The 22587-nt window shown below is 45.2% G+C and overlaps 2 protein-coding genes across 2 annotated transcripts in view; one reads left to right on the top strand and one right to left on the bottom strand.

The window, feature by feature from the left end:
* Positions 1–21642, top strand: part of capn5a (calpain 5a) — a 38903-nt gene extending 17261 nt beyond the window's left edge. The window contains exons 3-13 of the mRNA XM_064303405.1: positions 1651–1782; positions 8767–8975; positions 9393–9585; positions 10355–10548; positions 14616–14693; positions 15324–15519; positions 15761–15883; positions 16317–16513; positions 16856–16977; positions 17698–17834; positions 18093–21642. Coding sequence (XP_064159475.1) covers positions 1651–1782; positions 8767–8975; positions 9393–9585; positions 10355–10548; positions 14616–14693; positions 15324–15519; positions 15761–15883; positions 16317–16513; positions 16856–16977; positions 17698–17834; positions 18093–18275 — 1764 coding nt within the window. The 3' untranslated portion in view covers positions 18276–21642. The remainder of the gene's footprint in view (positions 1–1650; positions 1783–8766; positions 8976–9392; positions 9586–10354; positions 10549–14615; positions 14694–15323; positions 15520–15760; positions 15884–16316; positions 16514–16855; positions 16978–17697; positions 17835–18092) is intronic.
* Positions 4372–6594, bottom strand: ompa (olfactory marker protein a). The gene has a single exon (XM_064303415.1). The coding sequence runs from the start codon at positions 6346–6348 to the stop codon at positions 5860–5862; it is 489 nt and encodes a 162-aa protein (XP_064159485.1). The 5' UTR covers positions 6349–6594; the 3' UTR covers positions 4372–5859.
* Positions 21643–22587: the final 945 nt, after the last annotated feature.

The raw sequence follows: 22587 nt of genomic DNA, 5'->3' as shown, positions 1-22587 counted from the left end.
GAGTCACTGCAGTACCTGTAACCCTGTCCCTCTGAGACTCAGAGTCACTGCAGTACCTGTAACCCTGTCCTCTGAGACTCAAGTCACTGCAGTACCTGTAACCCTGTCCCTCTGAGACTCAGAGTCACTGCAGTACCTGTAACCCTGTCCCTCTGAGACTCAGAGTCACTGCAGTACCTGTAACCCTGTCCCTCTGAGACTCAGAGTCACTGCAGTACCTGTAACCCTGTCCCTCTGAGACTCCGAGTCACTGCAGTAACTGTAACTCTGTCCCTCTGAGACTCAGAGTCACTGCAGTGACTGTAACCCTGCCATGGAGTTCCATTTCCTGCCATTTGCCTGACTGTCCCCTTGTCCCCAGATCTGAAGTCCATTTGGCTTAATCATACTGGGACAGTTTTGCAGTCCATCAATAAAAGTTAATATTAGCCCAATAAAGCCAATAGAGGAAACTCCAGATAAGTGAGTTATTAGTTTTGTTTCAGAAACCTGGGTTGGGGGGTGCAAAGGGGTGGACTTAATGGAGCCTGTTTTTCAAACTGCCAAATTTATGCCACATCAGCATCTTGGCCATAGCCAGCAGATTCATGGCTCAGGTTATATACACAGGTACTAAGAAGGCTTAATTCAATGCATTTTTGTTTGTATTGAGTACAGCCACTCTTCAGGATGTGGTCAGAAGCCCCCCCCCCCCCAGGCTTTGAACATGCCTGGCTCCAGGAACATGACAAAGCCCAAGCTCCTGTTCTGTGGCCTGGCTGGGATTAGGCGGGGTCCTTTCATACACTGTTATTGTTTGAGTTCTGGGAGGGCCAGGGCAGTGGACTGGACACGGTGGCACTGTTTGCCTCTAAAGACTGTGTCTTACCTGCCTTGCACGCCCTTGGGCTCACCTTGATGTGACATGGCAGGAGCCGAACAAGCAACGAAAAAAAATCCCATTTCACAGAGCGTTTACCCAGAGTGGCATTAGAGAGAATGACAAAAGCATAAGCAGAGGACTTAAACCTCTGTAGAACGGGAATGAACTCTTGTCTGCTGCTGCCGGTGTTCAAAGATTTCCACTCTAGGCATGATTGGCTACGCTCAGTGGTTTTTAAGCAAGTGGGGCTCATGGGGGATAGTCGGGTCTAACTGGGGTACGTAACAGGACTTTCTCCTGACGATGTGCTGGATTATCACTTTTGTGCTCTGTTCCTCTCCGTCCTTGTCCCTCACTCTTCACTCACAGAATAGTCTGTTAAATGCAGTCCTGTGTCGGTCAGGGCTGTCAGAATCTATAAGGGCTTCGTGATTTATTGTGCATGCGCCTCATTGCTTGCTGTAAAATCATTACAATTACTGATTTAATTAATGAGTTCCAGCTCTGCTCCATTTACCCGTGTCTTTCTCTCTTCCTGATCTCTTTTCTTTCCCTCTACCATGCCATATCTCACATCTGTTTTTTCTCAGTACTTCCATTTCCACCTCCCTGCCTTTTCGATTATTCTGTCTCCCAAGTCCCAGCATGCTCGCCCAATGCATGCTGGGATGGGCTCCAGCACCTCCCACGACCCTGACCAGGAATAAGCAGGTATAGATAATAGATGGATGGATGTCTCCCAAGTCCTCACTCATCTCATTTCTCCCCCTTTACCATCTCCCCCTCAGGAGCTCTGCAGTGACCCCCACCTGTTTGTGGATGGCATCAGTGCTCACGACCTGCACCAGGGACAGCTGGGAAACTGCTGGTTTGTGGCTGCCTGCTCCAGTTTAGCCTCCAGGGAGTCTCTATGGCATAAAGTAAGTTTGTGCCTCCCGCATGCCTGACTGTCTGTGTGTGTAAGTGCCTGTGTGTTTGTGCACCTGAGGGCACGCATTTTTGGGAATATGTGTGAAAACGACAGAGTATGGGTGAGAGACGGGGAGTTTCTGTGTTTGTGTGTGTGTGTGTGTGCGTGCGTGCGCCCGCATGTGTGTGTGTGTGTACGCGTGCGTGCGCGTGCACGTATGTATGTTTATTTGCGCTTGTATGCTCCTGTGAGCACCGCCATCTCTCAGCCCCAGTGCCTGACATGTAGGCTGTCGGGACTGACTGGGGAGTAGGAGGTGGATCTCATCACAAGTCGATTTGGCTGAATCACACTTGGGCAGAGTCCTGCTTCGCAGTGCATCAATAAAAGTTAATATTACCCAAATAGAGGGAACGCCAGAAGAGCCCGTCTCTGGCTCTGTTTCAGAAACATTCGGGTGGGGATATTCATTATTGTGCGTAGGGTCCTGCAGTCTGTTTGCTTCATTACGCAGAACACATCCTTCTGAATAGTAACTCCCTCGATGATGGAGATGCCATGGAAGAATCACATCATCATTTGTTCAGTTACAGCACAGATGACAAATTCCCCTGACTGTGCACCATGTTATTTCCTCTTAATGGGCTGGCTTGCGAGCCGCTGTTTTGATTCCTGAAAAGACTGCTTTCACTGGGCATGACCTGATGCAATGGCCAGACATCTGCAGGACCCTGGATGCATAAGCAAGACTCAGACCTCCCTGAGCTACAGCACACCCCATTACTGAACATTATTGGTAACCATGGCACCAGAAATATTATACCAATACAGAATTACTAGATGCACTGCCTGTTTGCTAAACAATACTAATCTAACGTGGAATCTTGAATGGAGCTTTGCACAGAAAGAGCTACAGTTATCCCTACGGCAACCACACACACATTTGAAACAGCTGGAGAAGGTTATTTATGTCTTCCGAGTGTTAGATTCTTATAAGGTGTACAAGACTCTCAACACCCAAAAGTGAAACTCCCTTTAACAGGTTTGATTATTTTGGTCCATGACAATGGGAAGCAGATCAAAGAAAACGCTTTGCTTTGATTCTAAATGTTGATAGTATCAGGTATCTGTAACTCCTGGGATTAGAGTAGAGGTCTGTAGTTTTGTTTACAGTGCTGACAACAGAGCAGGATAGAGCTGTGACAGAGTCACTGCAGTTCCTTAAAGTACAGTGAAAAGAAAGGCACTCTTTGACTCTATTTATTGTGTGACAAAAAGTGGCAAATAAAAGCTGTGTATGTTTGAAATATATAGGTACACCTTGGTGTGAGATTGGTTTAAATGGAAAGCTTCAGAGTAACAAGCAAGGGGGGATTTGTATTACATCTGAAAGAACAGAAGGCAAGAACAGGCAGAAAAGACCCACATTTTCAGTTCTGTTTTTCACTCTCCCAACAGTCTGCATGAAAGGTGCATGGAAGGACTTTTTTATACATCCTCCATTTCCTGAAATGGGACTTGAGTTCTTCTCACTGCACTTCGCTGAGGAAACAGCTGTTGTTTAGTTCTTTGTGAACGGTTTCATCTCGCCTCTGGGAAACAGACCCAGAGCTGTGGTACTGGAGAGATGTAACGCATCCTTAGCCAATCCAAACTTAGAGAGGACTCAGAGAAACTTACTTCTGCCAGTTCACAACTGAGAACTTTGAGTTTTGTTCTTTTATTGGCATTTATAAGGATGTGGAGAGTCCGTGGTTTGGCTGCTCGGCTCAGAATCCATCCCGGAATATTCTCATTAAAAGCTCTCCCTGGGATGGCATGACACTGTATTCCCTCCTAGGATCTCATTAACAACTGTCTCCATGACCATCTGTCCCACAGGTCCTCAATGTTTTGACCTACTGTGTGTCGGGTCTTCTCTTATACATGTCAAAGTGGCTGTCCTCAGAGATGCCTGTAGAGCCCTGACCAGGTTTTACTGGCCTGAGCACTCATATTATATGTCAACCTGCTTTCCTTAGCAAGGCCACTTTATTAAGCTTCACTTCTGAAAATAACCTTTCCGTGTTTTATGGATCTTATAGTTAATGTTGTTTGAAACTTGGAATTCACTGGACATTTTGAACATCTGAAGGTTAAAACTCTCTGCCTTTCAGATTTGTCTTCATCCTTTTTGTGCCAAGTTTTTAAAATGATGGTGTAGTGCTGCAGACAGAAGACCCTTGGCTCTGCTAGCTCTGTGTCAATTAGAGCCCAATAAATAGACATATTGTCTTTTGCATTGCCTTACATTTCTGATTTGCAGAAGCACTTATCCTTATCCAAGGCGGCTAAGCTAAAAGAAAATCTAGAGTCTGTACGGTATAAATTTTTACAGAAAGTATATTTCTCATGGAAAACATCAGTGTCTGAGTCATAAATGGCAATGCAGTCTCTTGGATACTTGTTGATTAATGATAATATCACGTTGCTGCCATGTCCATGTTTCATATATGAATATCATATATTTTAATATCTCTTATTCTGAAATTTATTTGCTTTGAATGTGTTGTTTCATAAGACCACAAGTTTTTTTTTAAAAATCACAGAACACCATAAGTTAATGCCCATGATTTCATTTAATAATTTGCACCATTGTGTACAACAGTAATACACTGAGATTCCTTAGCATGAAGAAACACATGAAGATGTGTCAGGAGTGATGTGGTCTGTTCACCTGGATGAGAGTCACTCAGGAACATTGGCCCCTGTTGTACAAAGATATTGTGGAAAACTGCCTGGTCCCTTGTGGGTGATGGAACACATTGCTATATTCCTTTGAGGCTATCCCACTTTTAATGAGTGAAAACAATCATTCACCAGCAGGGGTAATACTGAATGTTAACTGGTGTAAAGTCAAATGTTTGGTTCTTCGATAACTCCACATTTGTCAGGCAGTTTCTCAACAGTTCATTTTAAGAATAAATGTTTATTTTTATTTCAAAGGAGATGTATGTGTCTTTCATATGCATGGTGCCTGTGTGGAGAATAGCAAACGGAAGATGAGTGTCAGTGTATAAGAGGGCTTGGTGGAATAATTTTTTAATCTCTTTGCTTTTATGGTACCAGTGTATTGCCTATGAAAGAGTGACACTCTACAATAGAATATATTTGCTGATAAGACCCCCCAGTGTGTGTGATGCACAATCCTATTGATTAATGTGAAAGCTTCTTGCGCTAGCTGCTGGCAAAAACAGCCTATCCATGGTGGTTGACCTCGCTTGTACCAGTACTGAGTCCCCACAGTGGCTTTGAATTCATTCCGAACCAAGGACAGAAAGACAGCCAGGGAGAGGATGACTGAAGAAGAGAGATTTTAATGGCTGCTGCTGGGTATCATCACCTTATAGACCGTGCAATGATTCAGTGCGTGCAACAATTCCAGTAGTCGTGAGAGCTTAATTCTAATAAGCTTAATTCACTACATAGTCAATGAAGGATGAGATGATGCTTAACACTAGATGACCATATATCTGTAGAATGTCATATAGATATTTCTTACAAAGTATTATACCATTAATATGATTTTAAAATAATTTTTATCTAGACAGTAGTGTATATGCTCTTTACACATTAACTCATCTACTAGCGTCAGTCACATTTGAGGGAAAATACTTTTATGCAAACCAAAACCCGTAAGAAAGAAAAACAGCAGTTTTGTGCAGAAAAGACCCCCAAATTGACATGCTTTTCAGAATAATTGCTGGGTATGTTTTTGAGAAACTAGTGTTGCTTATAATATAACTTCTCTGTTGTGCATTTTTTTAACCAACACAAGTGCCCATTCACTTTTACAACAAAGCATGACTAAATATTGTAGATAGGCTCACTATTTGTGCACATGTTGGACAGTGACCACTGTACAGGCAGGCAAAAGCACAGTATTAAGTTGGTGCATTTAGTTAGAAGACTTCTACTGTCTGCTGTAGACATTCGGGTAGAAAGGTTTTGGAAGGCAAAGAAAGAAACAAACTCAATCACAGGAGCAGAGTGCAGACCAGTCTAACCTTGTTGGGGGTAATCTTGCAAATGCTTCAGCAGAATGAGTCTAGTTCTTCTGGGCCACTTTGAAGGCTATGGAGCAGTCGATGTTGTCCTTGTTCATACCGTCGTCAAAGGCGAACAGGAAGAACATCACCTTTCTGATCTTGGCGAGCTCGGCTATCCTCTCGCCAAACTCCTGGGTGTCCGCTTCGAAGCACTTGACTGGGGCGTCCTGGTCATCCTCGGGGCTCCTCCAGAACAGGCCGGCGGGCTCGAGCAGCTGGCGGGTCATCAGGTGGGTGAGGTCCGGGGTCCAGTGCTGCGAGGTGCCGATGATGGTGAGCTTCCCGGGGGCGGAGAGGCGGATGTTCCAGCCGCTGAAGCGCAGGCTCTGCTGGGAGAAGTCCAGGCGGTACACGATCTCGTTGGGCTGCAGGAGCCGCTCGCCGTCCTGCCGCTTCTGGCCACGCTGCTGCAGCGACTGCACCCGCAGGCGCATCACCTCCGTCAGCTGGCGGTCCTCCCGGAAGGGCAGCTCCAAGTTGGAGGCCATGGGCACGTCTGTGTCGGGCGGGTGGGCTGGGGGTCGCGTCTGAGTCTGCTGGTGTAGCTCCCTGGTCCTCTACTGCTCTTCCGCTCTTCCGCTCTCTCTCTCACTCTCTCTCTCTCTCTCTCTCTCTCTTGCTCTCTCTATCTCTCGCCCTCTCTGTGGCTAACCCTGGAGTGTTCCTAGCCCTGCTTTCCTGCTGTGTTTGGGACTTTATTGATTCAGTTGCACAGGCAATGAGGGGAGAGGGGGGCTGCAGTGAAGTGAGGGGAGAGGGGAGGGGTGGGTGCTCATGTTGGCGTGATGTGTGGCAGTGCTAGGCAACGAAAGCTAATGACGTAGGCAACAGCAACCCTGGGATTTTCCTCTGGGCATTTGGGATGGTGCTAGATTGTTTATTTATTTTTTCCTCGTCTACAGTTTCAAGTGACTGATGTCAAACGGGCGGGTGTGTGTTTGGGGGAGGACATTAAAGTGACAAACTCAGAAAGCTGCTTACAGTTATTCACACGCATCAGTTTGGTGATGTTGTGTGTCATATCAATTCTATCTCTTAAAACCAAATTGCAGTGTAACTGCTCTGAGAGGAAAAAAACATTGCTTAAATTATATGCTGTAGGTTGTGGGTACAATTCTTAGGTGGTGTTGTACTGTTGGACCCTCAAAAAAAGGTAGTTGCACAAAAGTGCATCTCTAGTTGTATATAATGGATTACTTAAACTGTAAGTTGCCTTTGATAAAATTCTGTACCAAGCAGTGAATGCATCTTGCCTATACAATTTCATGTCTGTACATGTTTTATCAAGATGGGTATATGTATGTTTGTTAATGTATATGGTGTGGGTGCGTGTGTGCATGCTCAGTTGTTGCTTTTAATTATGTGTTAGTCAGCAATTGCATCAGCTGAGTGACAAGCAATTTGCTCAGCGGTACGGTCAGGGTTTATCAAAAGAGATTTGGAGGACATGGCATTGCATTACCCAGCATTCCATGGTTCTAAGACGCACCTTTCTAGCGGGTGTGGGCTGAATTCTGAAATGATCCCTTGAGCCTGTAGGGATGTGCTAATCCTTAGCCGCGGTGGTGAGATTGTGTAAATCCAGCCACCTGCCTCATTTGCAGTTTTGCATGTCACTTTCTCACAAGGCCAAGGGATCATTATTGCTCGCTTGCTGAAGCCAAGCCAGGTCATAATTTGTCATCGCTTATCTTAAAGACTGGAGAGAGCCTTGGAATGGGCCTTTGCAGTTGGTTTTACTTCTGCTGTTATCAGGAAGGAGGTGTCCAGTTCTGGTCTTTCTGAGATATCTGGTCTGGCAGATGGAGGACACACTCGGAGGAGAGAGACTTCATGTCTTCATTCGCCCAGTTGTGCGTGGTTTTAAACTTTTGGGAAAGTCAGGCAGGCTAATTACTTCTCTTGCCTCTGGAGCAGGTGCCCATGCTGCGTAGCTCCACAGTGTTCAGTTCAGTGACCCGATTCAGTAGCTTTACGGTACTGACCTCAGCAGTATGGTAGTTAAATCCCTGTCTGGAGACTTAAATTAATGTACCCATTTCCTTTGCTTGGCACTCTGCGTTAAGAGAGATGGACTGTAGATAATGACCCTGCAATAGACTTGTGTTCTGTCTGGAGCATGTGCTTGTTCATCACACACTTCATGCAACAGAGATCCAGATAAGCTCCATGAGCCCCAAGGCTCTATGTTTAATTATATATATTCACACATAATTATACACCATTCACAGTGTTTTCCTGATATACCAAATGTATTCTGTCTACTGCAGCTGTGCTTACCTTCCACACCTGAACTGTCTTTGTATCCGTAATTGCATTTTGGCAATGGGCCGGTGATTTCATCATGTTACATTAATTTCTTTGACACTCCAGTAAGTCACAGGATTAGCATATTTTGAGTAGTGAGTTAATATTGAGTCAGACAAGCAGAAAACGTGAAATTAAGCTTATCTTTAGTTTGCAAGTGAAATTTTGAAGTGGATTTCAAGAGAACGGGTACAAAAATAGTCATTACACGGCAAATCGTTACGAATCACAGGAAACTGAATGACATTTGGTGAATAGCCAGTAATGAACATGGCCCTGGTGAATTTCCTGAGGGCCACGTATACAGAGGAAAAGCCAATACACATCTTAGAGATGTCAGGAAAACCAGCCCCATGTGAACAGAGATTTAATCACGCTTAATTTCCCTCCTTCATTTGCTGCTGGTGTTTGTCATACTATAGTGAGACAGATTTATAATGACAATGTCGTAAACGTAATAAGTCAGTGACCCGCCCTGGACTGTGTCTTTCAGGCAAGACAGGAGAGCAGTGTGGCAGGTTTATGGGCCTCTGCCTTATGACCGTAATTACATTTTAGACGGTCTGACAGAACTCACGGTGCCCCCCCTCCCCATGCAGGTCATCCCAGACTGGAAGGAGCAGGAGTGGAACACAGAAAAGCCCGAATCCTACGCCGGGATCTTCCACTTTCGCTTCTGGCGCTTCGGAGATTGGGTGGACGTCGTCGTCGACGACCGGCTGCCCACCGTCAACAACCAGCTGGTGTACTGCCACTCTAATGACAGCAACGAGTTCTGGAGTGCCCTGGTGGAGAAGGCTTATGCCAAGTAAGTGCTGCCAATTACAGCTTGGGGCAGGGGGATGGAATAGCCAATCACAGGCGGGAACAGAAAATCTGTGGGAGGGGTTTTGGTCATTTTAAGGTATTTTTTCAGTTGGAAGTGTTCTTATTGGGGTCCTCGTACAATTTTCTTCCTTTGTCTAACCAGTGATTTATCATGATATTATTGTATGTGAAGCTTAGTCCATGGGCCACACTCACTGTGGTTTTCTCTACAGTGATAAAATCACATGATCACCTGTCAGAATCTGGGTTTTAGTTGTCATTTAAAATAATGCCAAAGTTATACCTTAGCACTTGGCTGACAGTCATGTTACTAAGCGGGCATTAGGCACAGATGATGGGATAAATTGTTGATCAGGGGGCCAAAGCTGATAGATGTCCCCATGTTGCCCCGCTGCAGGGTGTACGGTTGCTATGAAGCGCTGGATGGCGGAAACACAGCCGACGCCCTGGTGGACTTCACCGGGGGCGTGTCGGAGCCCGTGGACCTGCTTGAGGGCAAGTTTGCCGAGGACGAGGCCGCCCGCAACCAGCTGTTCGACAGGGTCCTTAAAGTCCAAAACCGAGACGGCCTCATCAGCTGCTCGATCAGAGTGAGGCTCCGCGCTCACCCGGACGTGCCACCATCTTTAAAATGACAAAACTGGATGTCTCATTTCCAGCGGCAGTTTCTTGTTATGGCCTTGATGCATATCAGATGGAGTTTCATTGCTAATGTAGGCCAGAATACGCTAAATTCTCAAATCTTTACTATCGGAGTAGAAATGCTGGCTTGCAAATGGGGAAAATTCTGTTTTGACACATACTGTACACAGTTACAGTAACCCAAAAATATAACCATATGTATGATCCTCAGTTAAAGGTGTCCATTGTCATTTATTGTGGTCAAAATTTGTATATCTATGTACATTGTATAATTTAAAACAAAGAAATATAAAAGTGTATACAACAAGTGTATAAGAAAACTATCTATTGGTCAATAGGTAGAACTGTCATTATTTTATTTTCAATGGTTCATTTTATCAATGAAAATTGATATCACTGATCAGAAGAGTAATATGAAGCATACTAAGAGTAAAAAGGTTAAGATGCCTTTTCTGAATGATGCATCTAGAATGACTGTTTTTCCAGCCACTGAGGAGAAATGATTTGGCTTAAAAGCACATCTCTCTGGAATCTGACATATTCCCACCCGCCTACCTCCCATCTCCAAAACAAATGAAATGTAACAAAAAAGCCATTTTGGTCCTGAAGAAACAACTCAATGTTCTCAGAACAGTTGTGCAGTACAGAGTTTTGTGAGCCAAGTCCGAGGATGGCATTGAGTTTGCATTCTCAGGATGATGCGCTGTCGTTTCCCAGGCGACCTCCTCAGCGGATATGGAGGCACGGCTGGCCTGTGGCCTGGTGAAGGGCCACGCCTACGCTGTGACAGATGTCAGGAGGGTACGGCTGGGTAGCGGGCTGCTGGCCTTCTTCAAATCGGAGAAGCTCACCATGATCCGTATGAGGAATCCCTGGGGGGAGAGGGAGTGGAACGGAGCCTGGAGCGATAGGTAACGCCGCCCCCTGCGGGCCTGGAGGTCTTACACTCACCAGTACATGCACAGAATAAAAATGTATGGGCAGAAGCAGGAAATGAACTCAGGTTTCTCACAGCAGAAGCAGAGTGTGGTGTGTATATCATGGGTTAGAGATGATGGGAAAATTGCTTGACCTCATTGTGTTACACGCTTGGCTGGCCCGTGTGGAGCCTGCATGCAGACTAATGGAAATCTGACTTTCAGGGGAGCTGCTGCCTCCCGGTGAGTACAGGATGTTGCAGCCTGATGCTCGTACAGGACCGCCCACCGTAAGCCCATCAGGCCACTGCCTCGGGGGCAGAGCGCCCCCTGCAGCTCAGAAGGAGGGGCATGCGCTGAACAGGTGTTTAGGGGGATGTAGTGGAAAGTTGTGGCTGCCCTGAGGCTAAGGAGCAGATGGGTCTCTCTGATATAGTGGCAGTTGATCTGGAAGTGCCCTTCAATGTGTCTGCAGCTCGCTCATATTACATTGCGCATATGACACATTTCTAGCTCAGCATGTGTCCTTAGTCCATTTATGCAGTGGTTGTGGATTTTCACAGGAGAATATTTAGAAAAATACCTTTTTTAAGTGTGTGAGATGAGCATCCTGACCAGGATTATGGCCCACACTCTAAGGTTCAGACCAGTGTTCTCAAACTTCTGTTTCTTCTGCTGGTTCTGTTCCTCCTGCTGGTTCTGTTCCTTATATTGGTTCTGTTCCTTACACTGATTCAGCTCAGGGAATGCCAGGACTGCCAAGTCACAGTTCTTTTGGTTGTGTCTAGATGGGATACTGGAGATAGGTTTGCCACAATAGTACATTTGAACTGTGCCTTATCCTCCTTCCAGGTGGAAAGGTTGACCTCATTTGTTAATCAAATTAAGAATAAACCATTTGGACAGAAAGATAATTATATAAACGACTGGGAAACTAGTAAGCCCATCTAGTTTCGCCATCTTGTATTTGGCTAGCATTCTATCCAAATGATGGTGCCTTAGTTTGGCTTAGAAATGAGGCCAAACTTTCTTCAATTTAATTCTTCTATCATGGCTTACCTATTGACTAGGACACCACTTCCTGAAACCTCCTGTATCCCATCTCTCACGTCTCTGGCTTTCTCCGGTTCTGTGACACCAGCCCTCGTGATGAGGCGGGATTTCTCACAGACGCGAGAGGCGTTATCTCCCCTGCACATCACCGCAGCTGACGCGCTGAAAGAGTGAGGCGACCCGCTGCCAAATATGGAAGCTGGAGACAGAGTCTGTCCCATGCTGACAGCCTATTTTTACAGTCAGTGACAAGGAGTGTGAATAGCACCCTGTAGCAGAAGCTTGCCCCCTGCTGGAGGAGCCTCTGACTGGCTGAGTTACTGTTTGGCTGTACCGCACAGTTCCCCCATAGCATTATATCCTACATGTTCTGACGATTCAGGATATTAACTAAAGCTTCCTGGATTCAGTACTTTATTATACAGTATTAGTGTCACACATTCCAAGCCTGTAGGCTTTGGGACACCAGCTCAGCTCACCAAGCATTGCTGTACTGCTGTCGTTCCCATTGTGGGTGCGCTTCCCCTCCCTGTCCCCTCACCACCTAGTCTCCCGTGCAGGATGTGGGGGAGGGGCACTCGCACGTAAAACAACTGTTCCACAGGGAGACCGCTCTCCCTGCGGCTCTATTCGCAGTGCTCCCACAGCCCCCTCTAGTGGACAACACAGCTGTACACCAAAAAAATTGCTTAATTCACCCTGATTGTTTTATTCAGCTACATTTACACAGATGCGCAACTGAAATAGAGGTTTGCTTCTTCGAAGGGCTGCCGGTGGACAGTAATCACACAGGATGTAAAAGTTTACGAATGCGCGGGGAATACTGCAGCAGCTGGCTGGATTCGGGTCCTCTTTTGCAAGAGCTGTTATCAGGATTCCAGCTGGCTGCGTCCCGTCTGTTTGCATTCCACAGTGAGACCGGCCAAGGACCACCCGTGAAAGCCCCACCCTCTGTTAAATACACATGTGTACTTGTTTCCCACAGGAAATGGGAGGTGATAATTGGAGACAAAATAGGACCCCCTTCTCTCTAGGGGTTTCGTCATACTTGTTCCTGGTTATGGTTATACACTTTGTTGTACGTCGCTCTGGATAAGAGCGTCTGCCAAATGCCTGTAATGTAATGTAATGTAATGAGGCCTTTAGGCCCAACATCTTCCTGTCGCACTGTGCTCATCACCTCTGAGACAATGTTTAGATGTACTCTGGAAAGGCAGGGTTAGACGCTGAGACTAAAGATACTGAGACTAGTGATGTGTAGAAGACTTCAGCCTGAGGTGTAAGCCTTTACCTGCCACTGCTCTCTGCCCTAAGGGCTGATACCAAACAGCTGATGGCAAACAGACAAACAGGAGTGCTAAAACAAGACAATAAAAAATAATTACAACAACTGCAATAATGGTAATATAACCATTGAAACAAACAGTTTAAGTAAAACTGTGCTTCAGCATAGTTACGTCTCTCTTCTTGAGAGCCATTTAGCGCTGCGAGTTTGGGGGAGTCTCGTCGTTTGATCCTGCTACGCTGTGAAATGGAAAAGCCAGGCCTCAGGAATAGTGCAGCTGGAACGCCGGCTTCTCGGCAGCGCTTGAATTTAAGTGTTCCTTTCCGTTTAAAGGAGCCGTCGGCCGCAGAAGCTTCATTTAAATGTGCGCTAAGGCTAGCGCTGAGGCTAGCGCTCCCTCGCGCGGCCGGCCCGACCCGCTGTGATTGATGTGAGCAGTAATCCGGGAGCGCGGGCAGCGCCCGGCTCCTCAGGTGGACCGCGGCCGCGCTCGCCCCCGTTTCTACCTTCTCCCCTTTATTTAATCCCCTTCCGACGCCGCGCGGGACGCAAATGAAGATGGAGCGCTCCTCTCGGCGTGGTTTTTATTCTCTGTGCCGCTCTGAATTATTAAAGAGGAGAAATCCAATTAAAGTGAAAGCGACTCTTCTTTTTTCATATCTCGGCATGAATGATTTATTTTGGGGGTTGAGGAAAAGGAGGGCTTGACGGGAGGCCAGATGGCTTTATCAAAATCCAAAAAAAGGAATTTGTTTAGTTTCTTCGAGCTCTCGCCAAAATGATGGCCTTAAAACTTAATATCGCTCGCTGTGAAGGTTATGAAGCAGAAAAGTGTCTTTGTGTTGTTTTGGTTTCTTCCTTTACACAGCCTGCATCTTTACATTGGGGAAAAATGGCAAGGTAAAGACACAAGCTGTGTGACACCATGTGATGAGAGAGTGATTGAATGATTGATTGATTGAATGAATGAATGAATTAATTAATTAATTTGTTTATTTTAATGTCCGGTCATGCTCACCATGACCCATCTCACAAGGCATTATTTGGACACATTGAAAGGAGTGAAAGTAGCATGCCAAGACAAGCTGACACACAATGGTGTATAAGACTTTTCTGTTTCTAGATTCCTGACAAAACTCTTGATAGAATGGGCAATAAAGTAAAAAATGAACTGTATTCTCTACTTCACCAAGATCGCAATACACACATAATCCATCTTCTTCACTGACCCCACTGCACGGCCCTGTTTCAACATGTAAATGAAGTATACCTGAACTTTGCTTTTAGAGAAATGAAATTGAACATATATTTTGGACCTTGTATTCCTCATTAAATAAACAATGGGAGTGAAGCTTGAGGGGCAGTGTTTCTTGGCATGGGAGGGGATGAGGGCAGATTGAAGCCTACCGCCAGCACACGCCCAAATATCCAGCCCCACGATGCCATTAGCCTCACCTTACCGCACACCCTTGTAACCCGCATGATGACTCAACGGGGAGATGAACTCCAGAATTATTCTGTAACATCCAACAGTCCAAACAAGTAAAGAAACAAGGTGTTACGGTATAAAACAGTGCTGCATTATATGCAGAATTTCACACAGTGCCCAAGGGAGGAGAGCAAATGAAACAAATCTGTATTAAAAGTGTGACAACGTTGATCTCAATGTGCAGCTAATTGTGTGTGTGTGTGTGTGTGTGTGTGTATGCTCTCTCCCTCACAGCTCTGAAGAGTGGCAGAAAGTGAGCAAGAGTGAGAGAGAGAAGCTGGGCGTCACAGTGCAGGAGGATGGAGAGTTCTGGTGAGAGCCCCACCCCTCCACCCTCCCTCTATTTATGCATTCAGCAGAGCTTCCCTTCATTATTATTCCTGTAGAAAACTCCACCTTAATCACCTAAGAGCTGTCTGCAAGAAAATATGCTGCAGCTACAGGACACTGTAGTTTTTGAAAAGATGGTTTTGAGTGAATCTGGGAATTTGTCCATGTAAAAAGGCTATGAAGTTGTGTAAGTTGTTCTGGATAATAGTGTCTGGTAAATGCCAGTAATGTAATGTGATGTTTGTTTAGTTTTTTTTACTGCATGCAGTTTCCTATTCTCTGTCAGAGCCCAAACAGTAAACCCACTTCTCACCGTCTGCTGCATATCTTAACCTTTTCCTCATTGTCTGAAAACCTCACCTTCTCCTTACTGTATGAGCTCTGAGCCCTAATCTTTTTCTCACTCTCTGATGTCTCAAGTTGAGTCTGATGTCTGAACTATAACCATCTCCTCGTTTCCTGAAGTTTAACCTGTAAACCTTGAGATCCTAGACAGTCATGGTGGTTTGAAGTCTTGGTCTCTGCCTTGGTCTTAAACACAGTGGTCTCCATTCAGTCACTGACCCTCATCCCCCTGCCCCTACCCTCTCCCACGCCACACCCACAACCCAGGATGACCTTTGAGGACTTCTGCCAGCACTTCACCGACCTGATCCTGTGCCGACTCATCAATACCTCCCACCTGAGCATCCACAAGACCTGGGAGGAGGTGGTGAAGCGGGGGTCCTGGGTTCATCTGGATGACCCTCTGAAGAACCGCGCCGGGGGCTGCATCAACCACAAAGCCACCTTCCTGCAGAACCCCCAGGTGCGAGAGCCCGCGGGGGGGGGGCGGCCAGTCGTGTGTGTCCACACTGAACCATGGACCGGACCGTCAGTCACACTCATCTGTGACACCCTCTCTGTACTCTACTTGTGTGTTAGTGCAGTGTAATCCTAAAAGTGCTGTTGTGTGTGTTGCGTATGTCTACCAGCTGTCTGTATGTCTACTAGGAGTTCTCTGTGTGCGTGTGTTTGAGTCTGACCGAGCTGTGTGTTTGTACGCTCAGTACGTGTTCGACGTGAAGAAGGCGGAGGATGATGTTCTGATCTGCCTGCAACAGAAGGACCGCCGTGCCCGTCCCAAAGAGGGGAAGGGCGAGAACCTGGCCATCGGATTCGACATTCACCGGGTGAGGGCCGGAATGGGCGGGGTCATGAGGAACATGGGCGGGGAAATGAGCATGGAGTTGGGCCTCTGATTTGTTTACCTCAGGTCTGCAAAAGGAGGGACTGGCAGCACTATGAAACCACTTAATTTCAGTGTAACTGGAACTGTTGCTTTGTCAGTCATTGATGTTGTAGGAAGCAACACACTCTCAAGTAAATTAACGTGTGATTAAATTGTGATTGTACAACATTTTCCCATGTTGCCCCTTCACCCTTAGCTTTGAAAGTGAAATACTCTATAAATGTGTGTTATACTCACTTATGTCTGAAACAGCTGTAGTGAAGAGGCATTGCATGCATGTATATGTAGGCTTACTGTGTCTAGGTGTGGCTGTGTGCTGGAGTTGGCTGGAGGGAGGGCGTGTGTACAGGTATAACCAGTCCCTGTGTCCCCAGGTGGAGCTCAACAGGAAGTATCGCATGCACATGATCCAGCAAAAAGTCGGGGGTTCCGTCTATATAAACTCACGCTGCGTGTTCCTGCGGAAGGAGCTGAAGGAGGGGCGCTACGTCATCATCCCCACGACCTTTGACCCCGGCCTGCAGGGCGAATTCCTGCTCCGGGTGTTCACTGACGTGCCTTCGGACTGCAAGTAAAACACCCCCCCCCCCCACTTCCCCTTCCTGTCTGTGCTGCTGCTGCTGGCCGTACTCGTGATCATTTATAAACAAGTCACCCTTCCTTGTCATATCTCATCAATGAAATTAATTTGATACTTCTACTAAACATTAACAACTACAGGGCATAGTGGTGATTAGTGGGTGAGCTTGGGAGGGATGTGTGTGTGCGTGTGCGTGCGTGTCTGTGTGTTGGGGGGGCGGGGGGTATTACAGTGGGGTGAGGCCACAGTGGTTTTAGGAGGGGAATGTTCCATTGCATTCGGTTTCCTTTGTGGGTCAGCTCAATGCAAGGGACGCTCACTTTCTGACCGCAGAGAGCTGACCCTGGACGAGCCGCCCCAGACTTGCTGGACTGGGATGTGTGGCTACCCTCTCCTGGTGACGCAGGTGCATGTGCTGGCTGCAGTGGGGCTGCAGGGCCAGGACTCCAATGGAGGTACGCCCCCCTGTGGATGAATGAGACGCGGCAGAGCCACACAGCTCCAGTTTCTTACTTTCATTCTGCTTCTGTTTATCCTTGGCTATTGGAGTCGATTGATCATTCAAAGCACATGGGATTTCCCACAGAGGTTTTCTCTTCAAAAAATACAACGACAGAGACCAATTAAATCTGCTGGAAAGCTGCCAACAAGGGGGCGACCATATGTTTGGGGGTTTGTTGGAGAAAAAATGTAAAGGTTTTGTTTTAGGTTCACCAGATCTTCCCATACATACATTATTGTGTATTGTTGTTTATGTCTACTACTTCAGTGTTTAAGTAGAAATTTGGTGTCTATTTTCATTTAGTTTCAATGCATTTTGTTTGGAGCAGCTTTTTGTATGCCACCATTCCATGCATTTACATGCGATCAGTTGTTCATTATGGCCATATTCAAACCAGTAAGAAGCTGAATCACCAAGAGCTGTGAATGCGCACATTTTAATTAAATGTACTGTATGTGGGCACCACCTTGTGGCCAAAGTCCATAACTGCAGGTTGTTTAAGTTGTTTAATTACAATTTTTTATTCTTTCTTCTGGCGTGACCATGGTCAGTTTAAAGACGTAAGTGTCTAAAATACTATAGTTTGATGAGTCTGTTTTTGTGCTGTGTTTGTGCATACAATGCCAGTGACGGCAGTTGGCCTATGATTAACAGGTTTCCCTATTGCTTTCAGCCTCAGATCCTTATGTCATCATCAGCTGTGAAGGGCAGAAGGTGCGCTCTCCGGCCCACAAGAACAACTGTAACCCAGAGTTTGACACTAAAGGGCTCTTTTACAGGAGGAAACCAAAGGGAACCATTCACATTGAGGTTAGTGGAGCGTTAGAGCTGAAATGCTATGCAGTTAAGAGTTACAATAAGACTGACACCAGCATGCAGCGGGTCTGATCATTTTGATATTGCCTTTCTCTTCTTCTTTTCTTTTCTTAAATGCTGACTCTTCATATCTCCCTGACTCTTTTCTTTTTCAAACTCTCCATTTATGTTCTTTTCATCTTCTCTTTTATACATGGCTTCCTCTCCCTCCTTGTTCGTTGTCTTTTCCTTCTCTCTCTCTAACTGCTGCAGATCCACAATAAGAATGTGATCTCGGACTCCTTCATGGGTCAGGTGACCCTGACCAGTGAACCCAACGACGCCCAGCAGCAGCACACCGTACACCTTCGGGACAAGGGGAATCGTCAGAGTAACGACCTGCCGGGGACGCTGTCAGTCCGCCTGATCACCTCCAGCACGCTGACCGGAATCTGAGCTCCACCCACAGGCCACGCCCCACTCAGCCTGGGCGCCTCCCAAAAGGCCACGTTGCCTCTAACAGGATGTATATGTACTGTGTATATTATCTCTGTGTATTCTCTCCAAATGTATCCAGTTGCGTTTACAAGGGCTGGGCTTTGAGGCAGTGCCTGTTCTGTGTTTCTGAGCCTGCTGGTCGCTCTGACACATGACTTTTCCTCTTCCCCCTTGGCCCTTCTTTCCCCTTTAGGGCGTCCTCTTCTGGCATCAGATGGGATGCCTTTCCCTTATTATCCAACTCATCCAGACATTCAAAAATACAGCTGAGATTGCTGACCCTGAAAAAATGAAGTAAAGCAGTATCACTTAATAAGTCTTTAAGAGAGTGGCCCACTCTGGCCCTGTAATGGCATTGAGGGCCATGAATGGTCCTCGTGTGGAGTAAAGACTGAGCTTGGGGACACTTCTTTAAAAGCTCATTGATTTGTATCAATTTGCTCTGTAGCGTGTGCTTTTTTTATTCCTTTGCCAAGTTGGACTTTTTCGTCCTGCCTGTCTCTGATCTGCTTAAGGGACCAAAGCCGGCCATGCCGTGTGTCCTGTGTGTGCCCGTGTGCAGAGTGCCTGGTGCCCTGAGGGGCCTGCGGAATGTGGGTGATGCGGAGGAAGCGTTATCTTGGACTTGAGGCCCCCCCAGCCACGCATGGCTTGGCCCCCTCAGATAGACCCGGAATGCCAGCCTTAGAGAAGGCATTGTGCGCAGAGCATGTCGGGGGCCTCACCAGTGCCAGTCTGAGGGCGGGCATCGGCCCCGGCCCCACCCCCAACCGCAGCCGCGCATAGCCAGGCCTCATTTGCCTCCGTCAGGAACTCTGTGCCAAGCGCTTTACAGGAAAATGATGTAACTGATTGATATTGACAGCGGCCAAGGCAGCAGGAAAGAAAGCGCTCATAAATTGCTGTTAAATTATACAGCCCCAGGGTAGTATTTGCAGATAAGGCTGGAGCAGCAGCAGAAAGTGCCATACAGTCAGGACTGAACATTGTGAAGTCCCAGCTGACTTAAAGTTTACGTAATTCTTGGGTTTACAGAATGGTTGGGTCACCCGTATCAATCCCGGTGACTGCGTGTAGAAAGCACCAAGTGAAGATGACAGTATCTTACTGCCATACCAAGACTCTGTCTTGCCAAAAATGTGCATCATATCCCCCTCGTCGACTCTACTGCATCTTCATATTTATACTGGGCATCTAGTTGCATCTTGTCTTTGTGTCTCTCAGTGTAATTTCTCGACTCTTGATTTGTTTCCTTAATTAAACAGAGGCTGCATCTGCAGAGCCGGCTGCAGGCATAAACGATCCATGCGGTCATTTAGGGCCACAGCCATGGAAGGGCCACGCAATTCAGGTTCTAAATGCTTTTTATCTTTTTGTATTCCGAGGGCGCAAATAGCTTTTTTTGATGCTATTGTTCTTGCGCCAGTTCCCCCCGGTCTGCGATTGCCGACCGCTTCTGCCACCCTGGTAACTTCTTGTTTAGGGCTACTGAAATCCTAAAGCCAGCTCTGTGCATCTGAGTTGGTTTTTGCTGTATCCCCTCTTGTATCTGATACACACTATGTGCAAGACAGAAAGCCAGAATGACAGGAGCAAATCCAGGGGCCAGGATTAATGTGTCTCAGGTGTGATGTGCCCAGCAGTAACAATGCGGTCCCATTCAGGTCCAGAGAGAGGGAGTTCTGGCCAGCTTCAGCTATATATACTAGGGTTTCCTTATTTCAAAAGTTCATGTGGACAGATTAATATGTTTTTTATTCTCCAAGAAAAAAAAACTAATTCACTCCCTCTTCACAGCACAAGTGTTCTGTGGGCTGTTGAGTCAAGCAATGAATGTGTTGAATTGAATGAAAAAGAAAAGTTGCAGTGATTTGTTGTGCTGGAGTTCATTCATTCATTCAGTCAGTCATTTGCGAAATAATTTTTGCAGTAAATTTCTTAATCTCATTTTAAACTGTGTCGAATTCCAGTTCCGAAAGAGCACTTTGAGTCATAATTTATATGCCAAAGCAGTAATAGTACAATTTTATCAGACATTGACGGGGTTTAATAGAAATAACTACAATTTCTTCATCTTTCCTGATCTTCTACTGACAGGTTCTCCTGCTGTCTATTTCAAAGTTTTTTGTAATACAAATTTTACAAACGTTTCTGTGGCAATCCCATTGTGAATGAGGAAATGCTAAATATAACATGATTGCATGGTCAAGTATTCATACATGTCTTCCTAATATCAAAGCATAAGCATGAGCAACCACATACTGCCAAGCGAAAATCGTTTCCACGTACTTACCAAAGCGTTTTGAGTTGTAAAAACAACTCTACAGAGCTGCAAAGCAGCAAACGAAACAAAGAAAAAGGCTTGTAGGCTTGACAGGTAAAAGTTACAGATGAATGTGTGGCTTGTTTAAACTGTTAGGTGGGTGACCTTCAAGTAACATAGAGTTTAACTCTGGGGTCAAGAAAATATCAGTCATAAAGTCAGGTCTGAAGCAGTTTCTGAGTTATGTTTATTTCTGTTGTCATTCTTTAAAAAAAATTTAAAAAAAAAAACATTTTTGTTGTTGCTATATACCTTCAAGCAGGACTGCCCAGTTCTGTTCCTGAAGTTCTACAATCCTGCTGGTTTTCACTCCAACCCTAACAAAGCACATCTCATTCAACAGCTGGAAATTTCTTTAATTAGTAGAATCAGGTGTGCTGAATTTGGGTTGTAGTGAAAACAGGGTGGTAGATCCCAGGAACAGGATTGGGCAGCCCTGTCTTTGTTTGTCTACTTTTGCAGCCAATGTACTCTGCTTTCTGTTTTTTACTGTACATATCATGTACCAAACGCATGAAGGTAGTGTCATATCAGTGATTATCAGTGGTCTCCAAAGCTGTCTTCAAATCTGCATCTCACATTTGTTATGGCTGCTTACAATTGATGAAGCTACTATATAAAGTAACTTTCTGTGACATTATAATATCTGAGCCATTATCATATCATTTGGGAACATAGATTCTGAAGTATACAGTTTAAATCGATTGTGATCTTGGAAAGTTACAGTACATCTCTTCATGTCAGGTGTGAATATGTTCATATGAAATCAATTTAATGAAGACAGTTCAAATACAGTATCTCTTTCTTGTAGCTTTATCCTGATTGTTTACCTCCAACCTGAAAATGTAATTGCATGATTACAGTCTATGGGACACAATCAAGGCCTGTTTACTGGCTATTTTTGATCAATATTTTGTACTTTTATGTTCAGATTTTAAAGCTGTGTTGGATCTTGATTTTGAAGGAAATACATTTACTCATAATAAATATATCTGGAAGGTGCATTTGAGTTTTTGATTTCATTATATACCATTTGACTTTCACTATGGAAAATATGAATTTAAATAAATGTTAGCTATTCTTGTACATCTTTTAAAATGTTTTGTTAATGTTCATATGATAGACATTTTAAAATAGTAAGATTGTATAAGCAGTTTCTGATATACATTCAAAGAACTGGTCTGTTAATTGTACTGTTATTTAAAAAAAAAGTATTATGTATTTGTATTTAAAGGATTCTTCAAAAAAGAAAATGTTCTTCACAATCCACGAAGGGCCCCTTACATTTAGCTAGGCATCATTAAAGGTATTAATATTATAATTATATATAATTAATAATAGTAATAATTTAACGTTTATGGACGTATAATGTAGAGCAGACACTGCACAAATCCTCTGTGTATCTGGAAGAACTGAAAATGGACACCAATTATTGGACTGTTATATACAGTACAACACCACCGGGACCACAACATCATAATGGTTAGGGAATCAGACTTGTAACCTAAAGGTTGCAGGTTTGATTCCTAGGTAGGACGCTGCTGCTGTATCCTTGAGCGAGGTACTTAACTTGAATTGTTTCAGTATACCGTATGTACAGCTGCTTAAATGGACACTATAAAAATGCAAAAGTTGTGTAAGATGCTGTGGATAAGAGCATAAATGTAATGGATATACAGGTGTATAGTTTATAGCTGCACTGGCAGATAGAAGAGAGCGATTACTAACAGGGTAAATGAATCTATGTCCAGAACTCTTCCCCCATGCTGCCTTGTGTATGCTGCTTAGTGTTACAGATAATCTCCTGAACAGTAATGTAACTGAACCCATGTAGTAAATTCCTCCCTGATTTTTTTAGTTGTATCTGACCTTACCAGAATCTTAACAAATCTTAAGCTCTTTCCAAAGGTGCTGCCACAGCACAAGTTGCATTACATTTGGTAAATA

The sequence above is a fragment of the Anguilla rostrata genome, chromosome 12 (assembly GCF_018555375.3).
Source record: "Anguilla rostrata isolate EN2019 chromosome 12, ASM1855537v3, whole genome shotgun sequence".
Lineage (NCBI taxonomy): Eukaryota > Metazoa > Chordata > Actinopteri > Anguilliformes > Anguillidae > Anguilla > Anguilla rostrata.
This window is presented reverse-complemented; position numbering and strand designations above follow the sequence as displayed.

Excerpts from the sequence above, each read along its gene's own strand:
- ompa (XM_064303415.1), bottom strand. The coding sequence starts at position 6,348 with ATGGCCTCCAACTTGGAGCTGCCCTTCCGGGAGGACCGCCAGCTGACG.